Source organism: Stegostoma tigrinum, chromosome 12 (genome assembly GCF_030684315.1).
Source record: "Stegostoma tigrinum isolate sSteTig4 chromosome 12, sSteTig4.hap1, whole genome shotgun sequence".
In the NCBI taxonomy this organism is placed as follows: domain Eukaryota; kingdom Metazoa; phylum Chordata; class Chondrichthyes; order Orectolobiformes; family Stegostomatidae; genus Stegostoma; species Stegostoma tigrinum.
The window spans coordinates 33,646,886-33,661,847 of NC_081365.1; the positions used below are offsets into that span (position 1 = coordinate 33,646,886).

General features: G+C 41.7%; 1 protein-coding gene across 1 annotated transcript in view; it reads left to right on the top strand.

Annotated features, from left to right (window-relative positions):
* The first annotated feature begins 3,039 nt into the window (after window positions 1-3,039).
* The window catches only part of LOC125457222 (protein maelstrom homolog), a 37,326-nt gene continuing 25,403 nt past the window's right edge, over window positions 3,040-14,962 (top strand). The window contains exons 1-4 of the mRNA XM_048541146.2: window positions 3,040-3,356; window positions 8,228-8,326; window positions 10,538-10,610; window positions 13,262-13,417. Coding sequence (XP_048397103.1) covers window positions 3,225-3,356; window positions 8,228-8,326; window positions 10,538-10,610; window positions 13,262-13,417 — 460 coding nt within the window. The 5' untranslated portion in view covers window positions 3,040-3,224. The remainder of the gene's footprint in view (window positions 3,357-8,227; window positions 8,327-10,537; window positions 10,611-13,261; window positions 13,418-14,962) is intronic.

Consider the following 14,962-nt stretch of genomic DNA (forward strand, 5'->3'; position numbering starts at 1 on the left):
AGGCTATTGCTGAACAAGTGCTGTTAGACAGTACTGCTGACAACATTTCTGACAACTTCTTGACGATCGAGAGTAGGCTGACAGGTGGTAACTGGCTGGTTTGGATTTGGCATTTGTTTTGTGCACTGGAGACAATTGGGCAGTTTTTTATATTGTTGGGTAGATGCTAGTGTTGTAGCTGTACTGAAACAGCTTGACTTGGGTGCACCATGTTCTGGAGCACACACTTCAGTATTTTTGCCAGAATGTTGTTGGGCTCATAGCTTTTCTCGTATCCAGGTGGTTCCAGGTGTTTCTTGATCTCATATGGAATGAATCGAATTGGCTGAAGACTGGAACCTGTGATGCTGTAGACCTCTGGTAGAGACCAAAATGGATACCCATTTAGCACTTTTGGCTGAAACTTGTTTCAAAATATTCAGCCTTCTCTTTTGCACTGATGTACTAGGTTCCCCCGTTATTGAGGATAACGAAGTGTGAAGCTGGATGAGAGATCCTCTCTGATGAATGGTCTAGGCCCGAAACGTCAGCTTTTGCGCTCCTAAGATGCTGTTTGGCCTGCTGTGTTCATCCAGCTTCACACTTTGTTATCTTGGATTCTCCAGCATCTGCAGTTTCCATTATCTCTGACCCCATTATTGAGGATTGGGATATTTGTGGAGTCTCCTCCTTCTGTGAATTGCTTAATTTTCTACCACTATTTATGCAAGTTTAAATGTTGATTAGGATGATCCCTGGTATGGGGAGAATGTCTTGAGCAAAGGCAAAAGAGGTCGGGATTTACTTACTGGAGATTAGAAAAGTGAGAGGTGATCTCATTTAAACATATTGGATGCTTAAGGAGCTTGACAAGGTAAATGCTGAGAGAGTGTTTTCCGTCATGGCATTGTCTCAGACCAGAGGGCATAGTCTCAGAATAAAGCAGGGTCAATTTAAGACTGGGATTAGGAGGAAGTTCTTTTATCAGAGGGTTGTGTCTGTGGAATTACTTGCCACAGAGAGTTGTGGAGAGAGTTGCGTCCTAGTGTACACACTTAAGGTCGAGACAGATAGGTTCTTGTTCAGTATGGAAATCAAGGTTTATGGGGAAAAGACAGGAAAGTGGAGTTGAGAAATGTCAGATCAGCCTTGATCCAACTGAATAGAAGAGCAGGATTGATGAGCAGAACAACCCACTCCTTATCTTATTACTTATGGTCTTAAATCTGATCCATTTGTTGTGGAAACTTACCTATAGTTTAAGCTGCAAGTGCTCCTGTTTCATAGCTTCACAAGATTAAAACCTCTTTTGGATATGCTTCATGGCTTGCCCTCCTGCACTCTTCATTGAACCAGCATTGATCCCCTAGCTTGATGGTAATGGCAGATTAGGGGCTATGGCCGTGAGATTGCAAATTGAGTTGATGCACCATTCTGCAACTGCCAATGGCCCAGAGCACCTGACAGATGCCCAGACTTGAGTTGCTATATCTATTTAAAATCATTTAACATGGTGGTAGTGCCAGACAACATGGTGGAGGTTATTGTCATTGTAAAGATGAACTTCATCTTCACTAACTGCCTTTTAAGACTCAACCAGCTTGCTTAGTAGTGCTGCTGAGATAGTCTTGGTGGTGGACAGAAAAGTCCTCCACGAAGAGTACATTCTGCACCCTCAGGACTTATAGTATTTAACATGGAGTTTGATTTATCTGGGGGTAGTGGTTGGCACATGGTAATCAGCAGGAGGTTCCCTGGCTAATGTTTGACCTCATGCTATGAAACTACTTTGGATCTGCAGTCAATGTTAAAACCTCCCTCTCAACAGTATAACGCTGTGCCAACAACATGATAGTGTTGGAACATTGTCAGGTATGATTTTGACAGTGCGTCCATGTCAGGTTTTTAATTGACTGTGAGACAGTTCTCCCAATTTTTGCATTGGCCCTGAGTTAGTAAGGCCTGCAAAGTCGAAAAGGCTGTGTGTGCTGTTGTTGTTTTCAGTGATTTAATTGATGTCAGCTGTTGCTAAGGTTGAATTTCTTTTTTGGGGTTTGGAACTGTTGATCCATCTGAATGCCCTGCTTGGACTTTCAGGGATCACTGCTGTAGGTTTGCATTCACATGCAGGCCTGACAAGGTAAGAATTGAACATCTCCTTCCCTGAAGGGCATTAGTGAATCAGAGGGGTTTCTACAACCTTCAACAACGGACTCACGGTCATCCTTTGACTTTTATTTCCAGGTTTTTGTTGAATTCAAAGGTCATCATTTGCCAAGGTGATATTCAAACCTGGATCTGCATGACCTGGATGTCTGGATTACTACTTCCAGCGATAATAACACCAGGCCATTGGCTTCCCATAATGAATCTATGACCCTTGCAAACCAAGCCTATATTACATTTGAATATATATTGTTGCAATCATAAATGCAAGCAAGTATTGAAGGCATTTGTTTCAGCTCAGATAATATTTTAGAAAATTATGATACACAAAGTATTGTCATCAACTCATTAGCTCCAGTCTGGTTTTTCCAAGCAAAACTTTCAACCAGCCAAAGACATAGGTCCCTAAAGTCACCTGCACAAAGAAGGATTAGTTCACTGCGGCTCCAGCTATACTGGAACTTTGTATAATATCCTCCATCTGTTTCCCATTTTGCAAAGAAAAATAGCTTCATCGTTCCAGATGATGACAGCAGATTTATTGTCTTGTACTGTACAAGTGACCTTGTTCTGTTTGATAACCCAAATTTGCAACACTCTTAAAATTCGGACAAATTATTTTTAAAACTTACACATGCATAAGGAAATGGTGGCAAATATTTTGTAGCGGTCGTGTCCAGAAATCCTGGCAATCTCGAAACACTCAGGAAAGAAAAAGTAATGTTTCGCACGCAACAAGTCATATCCCCAATGGAGGAAGCTTGGTTAAACAGTGATCAGCGGAATATTTTCTCCAGATAAAATATTGAACTCGACTGCATTCCAGCCTCCAGTGGCCTGGGAAGAAGAAACAGCCGGAAGTGTGACTATTCACAGAAGAGGGCAGGTTTTGAAAATAAGCTCATAATTCGGAGATCTGGCTGCAACTGTCACTAGGCCTTGCAGCCACATCCCACGTGCTCGGTTCCCACCAATTTGCCCCGCGTGATGACGTTTTGCCTGGGTTCCGGATTAAGCCGGACCTGACCAGTTTCGCTCCGGGCTCCTCTGTTCCATCGATCCGCCCGCCGGTAGTTACGATGCCGCAGAAGAAACCGACCCGAAACCCTTTCTATTTCTTCATGTTGGAGAAGATCCCGGAGCTGAGGCGGCAGGGCTTCGAGGTGAAGGGGTTGAAGGACGCGGCCCCGCTCTGCAGCTCGGCCTGGATGGTGAGGAGGGCGGTCAGAGGGACGAGAGGGTGTGGAGGTTTACAACAAAAACAAGAAACACCCAGAAATTTCTGGGAAAAAAAACACTCAGCAGGTCTTGCAGTGTGTGTGTAGAGAAAACAGAGTTAATGTTTTAGGCTCAGTGATCCCTTATCTCCAGAACAGTTAACTCTCCACAGCTGCTGTCCAGACTTGCTGAGATTTTTCCAGCAACTTAGGTTTTGTTGCTGATATTAAACTTCCGCAGCTATTTTGGGGCATTTTATTTTGCCGACTGCTTGAAGGAATCCCGGTTTTGGGGTGATGGACCGTGTTGTTAAGTATTAAAGTGTCATTTGTTGCATGGACGTAAGGTTTACTGAGTGATAATAACAATGAATGGTTGTTTCCAGGCTGAGGGAGGGATATAGTGATAATGGGAACTGCAGATGCTGGAGAATCCAAGATAATAAAATGTGAGGCTGGATGAACACAGCAGGCCAAGCAGCATCTCAGGAGCACAAAAGCTGACGTTTCGGGCCTAGACCCTTCATCAGAGAGGGGGATGGGGTGAGGGTTCTGGAATAAATAGGGAGAGACAGGGAGGTGGACTGAAGATGGGTAGAAAAGAAGATAGTTGGAGAGGAGAGTATAGGTGGGGAGGTAGGGAGGGGATAGGTCAGTCCAGGGAAGACAGACAGGTTAAGGAGGTGGGATGAGGTTCGTAGGTAGGAGATGGAGGTGCGGCTTGAGGTGGGAGGAAGGGATGGGTGAGAGGAAGAGCAAGTTAGGCAGAGACAGGTTGGGCTGGTTTTGGGATGCAGTGGGTGGAGGGGAAGAGCTGGGCTGGTTTTGGGATGCAGTGGGGGAAGGGGAGATTTTGAAGCTGGTGAAGTCCACGTTGATACCATTGGGCTGCAGGGTTCCCAAGTGGAATATGAGTTGCTGTTCCTGCAACCTTTGGGTGGCATCATTGTGGCACTGCAGGAGGCCCCGATGGACATGTCATCTAAAGAATGGGAGGGGGAGTGGAAATGGTTTGCGACTGGGAGGTGCAGTTGTTTATTGCGAATCGAGCGGAGGTTGTCTGCAGAGCGGTCCCCAAGCCTCCGCTTGGTTTCCCCTATGTAGAGGAAGCCACACCGGGTACAATGGATGCAGTATACCACATTGGCAGATGTGCAGGTGAGCCTCTGCTTAATATGGAAAGTCATCTTGGGGCCTGGGATGGGGGTGAGGGAGGAGGTGTGGGGGCAAGTGTAACATTTCCTGCGGTTGCAGGGGAAGGTGCCGGGTGTGGTGGGGTGGGAGGGCAGTGTGGAGCAAACAAGGGAGTCACGGAGAGTGTGGTCTCTCCGGAAAGCAGACAAGGGTGGGGATGGAAAAATGTCTTGGGTGGTGGGGTCGGATTGTAGATGGCAGAAGTGTCGGAGTATGATGCGTTGTATCCGGAGGTTGGTGGGGTGGTGTGTGAGAATGAGGGGGATCCTCTTTGGGCGGTTGTGGTGTGGGCAGGGTGTGAGGGATGTGTTGCAGGAAATGCGGGAGACGCGGTCAAGGACGTTCTCGACCACTGTGGGGGGAAAAGTTGCGGTCCGTGAAGAACTTGGACATCTGGGATGTGTGGGAGTGGAATGCCTCATCGTGGGAGCAGATGTGGCGGAGGCGGAGGAATTGGGAATGGGGATGGAATTTTTGCAGGAGGGTGGGTGGGAGGAGGTGTATTCTAGGTAGCTGTGGGAGTCGGTGGTCTTGAAATGGACATCAGTTACAAGCTGGTTGACTGAGAGGTCCAGGAAGGTGAGGGATGTGCTGGAGATGGCCCAGGTGAACTGAAGGTTGGGGTGGAAGGTGTTGGTGAAGTGGATGAACTGTTCGAGCTCCTCTGGGGAGCAAGAGTCGGCGCCGATACAGTCATCAATGTAACGGAGGAAGAGGTGGGGTTTGGGGCCTGTGTAGGTGCGGAAGAGGGACTGTTCCACGTAACCTACAAAGAAGCAGGCATAGCTGGGGCCCATGCGGGTGCCCATGGCCACCCCCTTTGTCTGTAGGAAATGGGAGGAATCGAAAGAGAAGTTGTTGAGGGTGAGGATGAGTTCGGCTAGGCGGATGAGGGTGTCGGTGGAGGGGGACTGGTCGGGCCTGCGGGACAGGAAGAAGCGGAGGGCCTTGAGGCCATGTGTAGTCAGGTTCCCCAGAGGTTTATGTAGACAAAAAATGCCAGCGGGGGCAAAATTAAAGACCTAGCCTTGAGTTTGCAGGGTGATGTTTTGAAGATGACAAAAGCCTGGAAATGTTGTGAACTGTAAGGATAGCAGCAGACCTCAATCAGACAGGATTGGTGGAATGGGTGGGTATGTTTATTATTCTGGTAGGAGGAATGAGGAGTTTTAATTCACTGTGCGCAAATGTTATTGGCTGGTCAGCATTTATTGTCTCATGTCCCTGGTTGCCTTTTGAGAAACAAAAATAAGTATAATTCTAAAAGGGATTTGTTACGGACCAGACTGAATCCCCTTAAAATATTCAGAAGAAAAACTTTGGGTCTAAATTTTATTTTAAAAGGTAAATGTACAGTGTTGCATTCCAGATGCAGTTTAAAGCAAAACACAATTTATTATTCATCTGCTATAGTTAAAATACAACAAAAGAAAGCAGGAATTGGAACAACTCTATTGGAAAACTTAACAGAAATAAGAGATACATTAACTATTACTAATTAACTTCTGATTTTAGTGACATCTCAAATATCGTTTGGCAAAAGGCAAGTTCAGAAAACAGATTGTCAACCAGAAAGTTGCACCTGAGACAACCCATAGCTTCTGGTTCTAGCTGAGAGAGGGAAAGAATAGCTTTCTCTTCAAGACGCCAACAGCAACTGCTGAAAGCTAAACCTAAACTCCCAGTAGGTGGGAGCTTGACCACACCCATTCAGGCTGCTTCAACTGTTACAGCTTTTTCTGAAAAACACACAAGGCTTCACAAGTTGAATTTTCTCGTAGATTGCTCACCACCTGTCGCCCATACTCTCTCAAAGAAACCGGGACAAAATGCACCTCTTCAAGGCACAGTATCGAAGACACAGGAGTGGAGGAAACTGAATATTGTAATAACATTTGTGCTCCTTTAACTTGTTTTTTACTTGTTTATCAAAAATTATACAGTATTAAACTTGCCATGTCTTGTTATATTTTCTTGATTATCTATTAAAGTAAAAGCAGATGAGACTATAACAAGCAAAACTTCAGAAGGAGACTAATCAGATTTAAATAAAATAACATTTTTAACGATGTACTAAGTTAATAAGTACTGCTGAACAGCTCCACTATCACTGAAAATCTATAGTTATAGAATGTCAAAAGTTTATGCTTTAAAAATTGCTTTATAAGCCTATTTATTATATTTCAGCCGATCTGAATGTGCCAATCACATTTCTCCAACAATTTCAACTAAGTGCAAATGTCAGTGGTTTTCTGAGAGATACTTCTCTTTGGTTGGCTGCTTACCCTGTTTGATATTGTTGCTGGATGCTTGGAGATCCCGTGGACCAAGTACTAGATTCAAATGTTTGCAAAGTATAAATAGATACCACAGATTGCAAGAAACTGGAGGGGCTTTCTTCAAATCAACTGCCAAGTGCCATAACTTCAATTAACTTCAAAATCTAAGCCAACGAATTTTGTGTATTCAATTTTGCAAAATTATGAAACTGAAGATAGAAATTACTTGGTGGATATGTTTGTATGTATTGGTAGTTATCACTTACACCATTTTTTTCCTGTTTTTAATGCATCTTTTTGTACTGTACAGTCACTGGCTGAGTTTCTGTTTATCCCTACCATATTCTCTCTCCCCTGGTATTGCTGCTGTCAGTTCCCAACTCTCTTCCTTTTTTTTGTCTAAACTTGTACTCTGCTTTCCTGTCTTGAAATTGTCTGTCTTTGAGATTCTGATTTGTAGGTGCTATGAAACTACTTTTTGTTTTGTAGACATGGAAAGCCTATTAGAGAAAACACACTACATGAACCAAGTAGACAAGACCAAAATAACAAATTGGATAGTTTGAACATGGAGTTTTGGCATCTGTCACCTTGATGGCCATGGAGATGTCACTATATTGGAAGTTAATTAGTAATAGTTAATGTATCTATAATTCTGTAAAGTTTCCAATAGAGTTGATATTTCAATTCCGCTTTCTTTTGTATTTTAACTATAGCGGATGAATAATAGTGTGGTTTGCTTTAAATCCAGTGCTTTGAATTGCATCTGGAATGCATGTTTATAGTTCACTGTCACAGTGTAAGTATGCTGCTGTCCTTCATTCCGTTACGGTGACCAAACAAGTTTTTTTCGATATGTGAATAATTTGCATATGCTGTAAGAAGAAACTTCTTTCAAATATGTAGTCTTCTTGAGCATGTCCTTGTGGGAAAGCACTCCTCACTTCTCGAGTTATACGGCAATATTTCCTCCCTCCATACCTGCTGGTTCCATTGTCTCTTGCCATTTAGATCATGCTTGCTTGATGTGAACGTTCAGCTTAGTCTTGATGCCAAAGCGATTAACTAGTTATAACATAGGATTCATAGTATTTTGTTTCTTAATCTCATAGGTTGCTATAATCAGCATCTTATGCAACACCTACAGCTAGGCTGTAGTTAGATACAATAGATAGTGTTGTACAACTATTGTTGCATTGCTCACACCAGTCTTTTGGTCATTGCAAGGCCAATTGTGTTTATGTCTTTTAATGTTGTAATATAAAATGTGTCTCAAAAATCCAGCACTCACCACTGGATCAATTTTGTTTTATACTTCTTTTAAAAACTAAGACAAAGCACACATGGATGCAATATCTTTATTGGGTTAATTGGGTTTACTTTCTGTTGAAGTCACTGTCAGCGCTGGAAAAAGAGAAGTTTGCACAAATGGCGCATGAATGGAAAACTGAGAAAGGCAACAAGACGTTTAATGAACCTTCAATGAAACCGGTCAGTATTTCTATTACATTTGGAGAGCTAAGTGAAAATAGTACAATGTGATTTGTTTTGCAGGATGAAAATTGTTTTGTTTCCCCCACCTCCACTCAAAATTTTAATCATGGATTCAGTAACTTTATAATTGGCAATCAGCATAGGGTATAATTTTTTTTCCAGCCAAGATAAAAAGGGTGGTGGTCTTCCACTCATGGAGGATAAAGTTATGAAGAAAATTCTCGCAGTGTGAGGGGTTTATTTACCTTCTCCAAGTTAGCTCACTGTTTTCACGAATGTACTGTCTAGTGTAAAGTATGGTTGCCATATCGCTACTGGACCATAAGGCTGCTCTGTCAGTAGACAGAGAGAGAGATAACTGGTGGTTTAACCTCAGGGTCACCATACCTCAGGTCAGGGACAAGGTTGAAAAGGAGAGTATTTCGTGGTAACCACAGACAGTGTGGGAATTGAATCAGCACTTTCTTGGCATCACTCTAGAATTAAGACCACTTGGAGGAAGCCCTTTTAGAGACAGAGGTTGTGCAAACTCTACACAGTTGCCTGAGGATAGAATTGACCCTGAGTCCAAGGTGCTGTGGAACAGCTGTGTTAACCGCTGAACCACCATGCCACCCACTCTGCATCACAATCCAGGTATCCAACCAACTGAGCTGAGTGATCCTAACCTGTCTGGAAATTGAGCACTAATAGGATAAAGTGTGGATTTTGACACCTTTTTAAGAGTTAAATTGCTTGCACTTGCAGGGTCTGCGCTCATACTTACAGTGATCACTTCGGCAAGGTATCGAAATTGTTAGTGCCCCTTACCCCCCTCCCTCCTTCTCTTCTGGTGTCCCTTTCCTTCCGACTTCACTCATTCTCCACTCCATCCCTTCTGCAGTCACCTTGTCTCAGTTTAACCAATTTGCTTTATCATCATCTATTCTATTATTCTGGTTTAATAAAAAAAAGTACTTATTTTGGCAATCGGTTTTGAGCCTCAGGGTTGATTGATTAGCTGTAAAATAAAATCCAACAGCATATTGTTTCTGATTGAAGAGAGTGAGTGCTCATGCATTGTAAACTGTCCTTGTATTCAGGCCATTTCTCCCCACTTTCATGTCATTTAAGCAGTTTTTGATTTTTTTCATTGTCAAGTGTACCTGTGCAGAAATTTGTCTCGGAATTAAATGCAAAAATAACTTTTCTCTATTTCTACAGACATTGGGTTAGTATTGAAAGTCACTGCAAATGCTCCATTTTGACTGTAGCATAACCGTAGATCACAGAAATTTTAAAGTTCATGCAGTTCGGTTAACACTGCATAAAGTTACCTATTTCACATTTTATGAATTTATAATATTAGAAATGTTAGATTAATCTTACGTTAGAAACTTGTTTCCTTCAAATGAATAAAAAGTAACTTTGTTTGTGAGCAAAAGACTTCAGCCGATGCACCATCATTTAAATATACAAGAACAGAGCCCTTTTTCTTAATTGAGTGGGATGAATGCCATTTGCTGCGTTTCCAGAAATGGTACACATAATTGCACTGCCTAATATAACTAGCTATTTGTCTTCACTGACACGAGTACCTCTCTGGAATAGAAATGCATAGTGTGAACACTGCACATTTGATTGTAGCTTTCCATCTGTGCTTTCAAATATGATGACATTAGTACTCAACAGATTAGGAAGTTTTCCCTTCAGAATTAAAAGGATCAAAAATTAATGCTTTGAGGGCATAAAGACAAGATATGGTTGTTGATGCAGTAAATTATAACAAACAGGACACTGCCTCCAGTGCAGTCATAAATAAAGGCATAACTGCCTGGAAAACTACATTTCATTGAGGGGTAGGTATTTTCCTACTTGTTGCACCATTAGTGGATTTTCAGCTGTTGTGGCTTGACTTTCTGTGCTCTTCTCTTTTAAACCCAAGGGGGTTTTTCTTGCATTTTGAAAAGCTTCTGGAAAAGTTAACCTCTTGACTGTATTAACTGTTTGTTTGCATCAATAATTTTTACTTTAACACAGCAAATCTTCTGACTATTGAACCTGTTGTTATTTTATTAGTCAGTGTTTTTTATGTATTACTGCACTAAATTTATGTAATCTTGAAGGGAAGCCATGGTTTTTGACCTGACTTTGTAATTTATGTCTCACATCGCTATATATTTTGTTACTTGAAGTTTACTTTAATACTTTAATTACTTTCTTTTACAGTTGCAAAACCCCATCTTCTCTGTAACAGCAACGGGAATGAATAATCCTCCTACATCCTGGTCTGGTGATGAAGGTAGATCATCAGAATTGTGCAATTTGATCTTTATAATAAAAGGAAAGCGGTTTGTTTTTACTCTTGGAGTGCTCAACAGAGCAGTTTTTCTATAGATGTCTCTGACAATAGCAGTATCTTTTGCCCATTTTGAATACAAATATTGCAAATTGTCTCACGAACAGCTACAGTTGTGATTAAAATATTTCCCCAGTAGAGATGGAACTCCAGTGTATTGCCCTGGGGACCAGAAGAAGTAGCATTATATTTCTAACAACTTGAAAGTACTGGTGCTTCACTGCACTTTACCATTTAAGACAACAGCAGAGAAATCATGGATTGAAAGTTACCATCTGCAGTTTTAAGGGTTACTAAGGTACACAGGAAGTATATGGAAGTCACAATGTTTTCTTCATCCATTCTTGGATGTTGGAGTCATTGGCAAGGTGAGAATGTATTGCCCAACGTTGAACCATTGCAGTGCATGCGGTATAAGCGCATGTGCACTGTAACTTGTCGTGGTGGGGTGCAATGAAGTGGTCTACTTTGTCTTGGATGGTGTTGAGTAAGAGCTCAGTTGCTGAAGCTGTACTCTAATTGCCTGATTGAGATAACTTGTGCCTTGCAATAGTGGAGAGGCTTTTCAGCTTGGATATCACCTTGTTGTGTTTATCTAATAGAACGCCTTAAGTGATGCCTTTGGTCGCCCCCAACGGCCATTCGCTATTATGACTAAAATATTGTAGGTTAAGTCTGAGTTTATGACCACACTTTTCCTGCTGGCACAATTCATGACCATAAAATTAATTCAGTTTTAAATTTAATTGTCTTAAAATTCAATCAATTACAATTAGCCCAGCAGTAATTGTAAAGTCACTGCCATTGTGTTGACTTATTTATTGTATTGATCTATCACACTTTCTTCCAATTTCTTGTCTACCTGTTGTGTTTAATATTTTTGTTTGGTTAGCTGTATAATCCTGTCTGTTCCTTAGTGATATTAGTTCAATCTCAAGCTTTTTAGTTACTGAGGTGGTTTTAAAATGGTGTACAAATTGTTCCATGATGTTTGGTCACATCTTGCAGGTGATTTTAAATTTCACACTTAAGTCATATTGCTGACATTAAAATATTGAAACATACACAGTTTTAGGGTGAAATGTAAATATTGGACTACATAATGCAGATTTTTTTTTCAAATTTCAAATACTTGAGGAAACAAGACTGAGTCATACAGCACGGAAACAGACCCTTCCATCCAACTCGTGACCTAGTCCCATTTACCAGCATTTGGCCCATATCCCTTTAAAACCTCCCTATTTGTATGCCCATGCCGATGCCGCCTTAAATGTAGTAATTGTACCTGCCTCCTCCTCTTCCTTGGGCAGCTTGTTCCATATGCATGTGAAAAAAAAATACCTCTCAGGTCCTTTTTTAAATCTTTCCCTTGTCACCTTAAACCTGTGTCCTCTCTAGTTTTGGACTTCCTACCCTAGAAAAAGACTGTGGCTATTCACCCTATCCATGTTCCTCATGATTTTTATACATCTCTATCAGACTTAGAAATTTTACGTGAGTCTGAGAATGTTCAACAGGAATCTATTTTATTTTGCTCTGCGATTCAACAAAGTTTAAATTTGTAATTGCCTTACAGCAAGAAAGGTTTATAAACAGCTGAAATCATCAGTGATTTTTAATTGGTATCAGAGATAATGGGAACTGCAGATGCTGGATAATCCAAGACAACAAAATGTGAGGCTGGATGAACACAGCAGGCCAAGCAGCATCTCAGGAGCACAAAAGCTGACGTTTCGAGCCTAGACCCTTGAAGGGTCTAGGCCCGAAACGTCAGCTTTTGTGCTCCTGAGATGCTGCTTGGCCTGCTGTGTTCATCCAGCCTCACATTTTGTTGTCAGTGATTTCTAATTGATTCAGTTTGTGAAGTCTGCACCTTATGATGGTCCAAGCAGTCACCCATAACAATTTTTCGATTTCTGCATTTAAATGATTATCTGTGAATTCCAGAAGTTACTGTCAACCTTACAGAATAATAACGAATGCTGTTACCTCTAGTTATTCCAACTACAGATTTAGGGGCGCAAGCTTGACCTCAGTTTTGAAAAATTAATTTCATTTAATTAGAAATAAATTGGATCAACATATAAAAATAAGCTAACTAATATCTCATTGGGGGGAAAAGAGATTTTGTTTGTGGGGCCTTAAATTAAAGAGCCAAGTGAACAACGTCCAAAGAGCCCTTGTTAGAGATTTTGCAAGAAAAGCTTTTCTGCTACAAATTTAAATCCAAGGATGGTAAGATTAAGAAACAAATGGTATTAATACCTGGTTGAAGGAAAGAAACCTGACTAATTGTAGGAGTACACACTGTACTGAATGGGGCGCTAGAATTTGCTGAGCAGCAAATTGAGAGAACGTGGACTTGACACATCACTCTTTGACCAATAATAAACAATATGGATATGATGCTGATTCACTTGAGCAAATTCGTAGAGTTTACATTGTTAAAATTATACAGAAGCCACTGAATACTCACCTCTACGTGCAGACCACTAAATTTGGTTTCTGCAACATGACCAGTGTTCATCAATATGCATTTTGTAAAGTTGCCATCCAGATAATAGTGAAATTACACATTTTTTCCTCTTCTAAAGGAGTCTGTGATGAGGTTTTCCATTTTGTTAGTGTCTTGAGCCTGGCGGATCTCCCCCCAAACTGTGAACAACGCTTCCTTCCTTGTGAAATGGCTTGCGTTAAATATTCATTGAAGAATGGCATCATCAATGAATTTCATTGCTTCATAGATCCAGGTGAGTAACTTTGTTTTGTTTCCATTGTTGAACTAATGATGGTCGTGTGATGCATTCTTGTTTCATGAAGTAGTTTGGAGTGGGGCCATTAGTGGATAGTGAAGCAAATGGTGATTTGTACAAAATCACCACCAGTTTTATTTCAGTTATACCCAGACTCGCTCCTCTGAGTACCGTTGTAGGTTTTGTTTTGCTGGAAGAGAGGAAAGAAATGTTGCCTTCTATCATGCAACATAACATCCTTAAACCTTTTACTTTATGAATGAAAACTAAAAATGAAGCTTCAGCAATGTTTGTTGTAAAACTGAAGGTATATTACTTACAGATAATATAACCATGGTGGATGGTGTCTCCTCAAGTGTCTGTGAACACCATATATTAAAACTCATTTAATTAAGTCTTGGAGGGGAGAACTGAATCTTGCTCACAATTGTCCCATGTCTCTGAACATTTGGGTGGGATACAGATTTTTGTCCAGGTAATGTGGAGAACAGTGAGACAAAAATAATGAATGAGCTCTATGAATTAGTCATTAGAATCAGGTATAGGGAAAATTGCTGTAAGTGGATAAATGCAATATATGGAGGTGGAGGAGTGGGAGTATTATCACTTGTTCCATTGGAAACTTGTCCATCTGTCAAAATAAAAATTGCTGGAAATGCTCAGTTCAAGCAGTATCTCTGGCGGTGAATGTCACCTCATGACTGCAAAGTGGCAAGAGATTGCATTGACTCCTCTTGGAGTTAACCTGATTAAACTGTGAGCCAGTCCTTTGGAGAGACGAGCAGCAGGCTATCTCTAGGATCAGACCCCTGGGACTGGAGTTCCAACTACCAAGAGCTGCTGACCAGTAAGAAACTGGTAGCTCTTTGGCTCAGCAGTAGTATGAGATGCTGCCATCAAACAGAGGCAGTAGAGGCCCAAGATCATGGAACAGTCTACCCGATGGTTATGGGACAGGAGTGTTGTGGGTCCATGATGTTGAGAGGATTGACATTAAAGGGTATATTGTGAGTGAGTTCCTTATGAGATGCTGAGCTCCTTAATCAGAGTTCATGCCCCTTAATTCACCAATTAAAAGGTCTTGATTGGTTGATTGAGAGACACCAACAGAGCTTCCCGCTCAAAACCTCTTTGCTGAGATGGCAAAGAAGGGGATAAGCTCTTAGATGCAACATGCCCCATTATTTTCCCTCCTAGCCATGTGCCCTGCCCCTTTAGAGGTCGAAAATCCTATCTACATTTCCTACAAATCCTATCCACACATGTCTATCTACAATCTGTTGTGTACTTACAGCATGTTCTGCTAATACTTTTGCTCACAGTGATCTGGCAGGCATTCAGAGAGTAGACTTTGGGCGGCACGGTGGCTGAGTGGTTAGCACTGCAGCCTCAGCGCCAGGGACCCGGGTTCAATTCCAGCCTCGGGTAACTGTCTGTGTGGACTTTGCACATTCTCCCCGTGTCTGCGTGGGTTTCCTCCGGGTGCTCCGGTTTCCTCCCACAGTCCAAAGATGTGCAGGCTAGGTGGATCGGCCGTGCTAA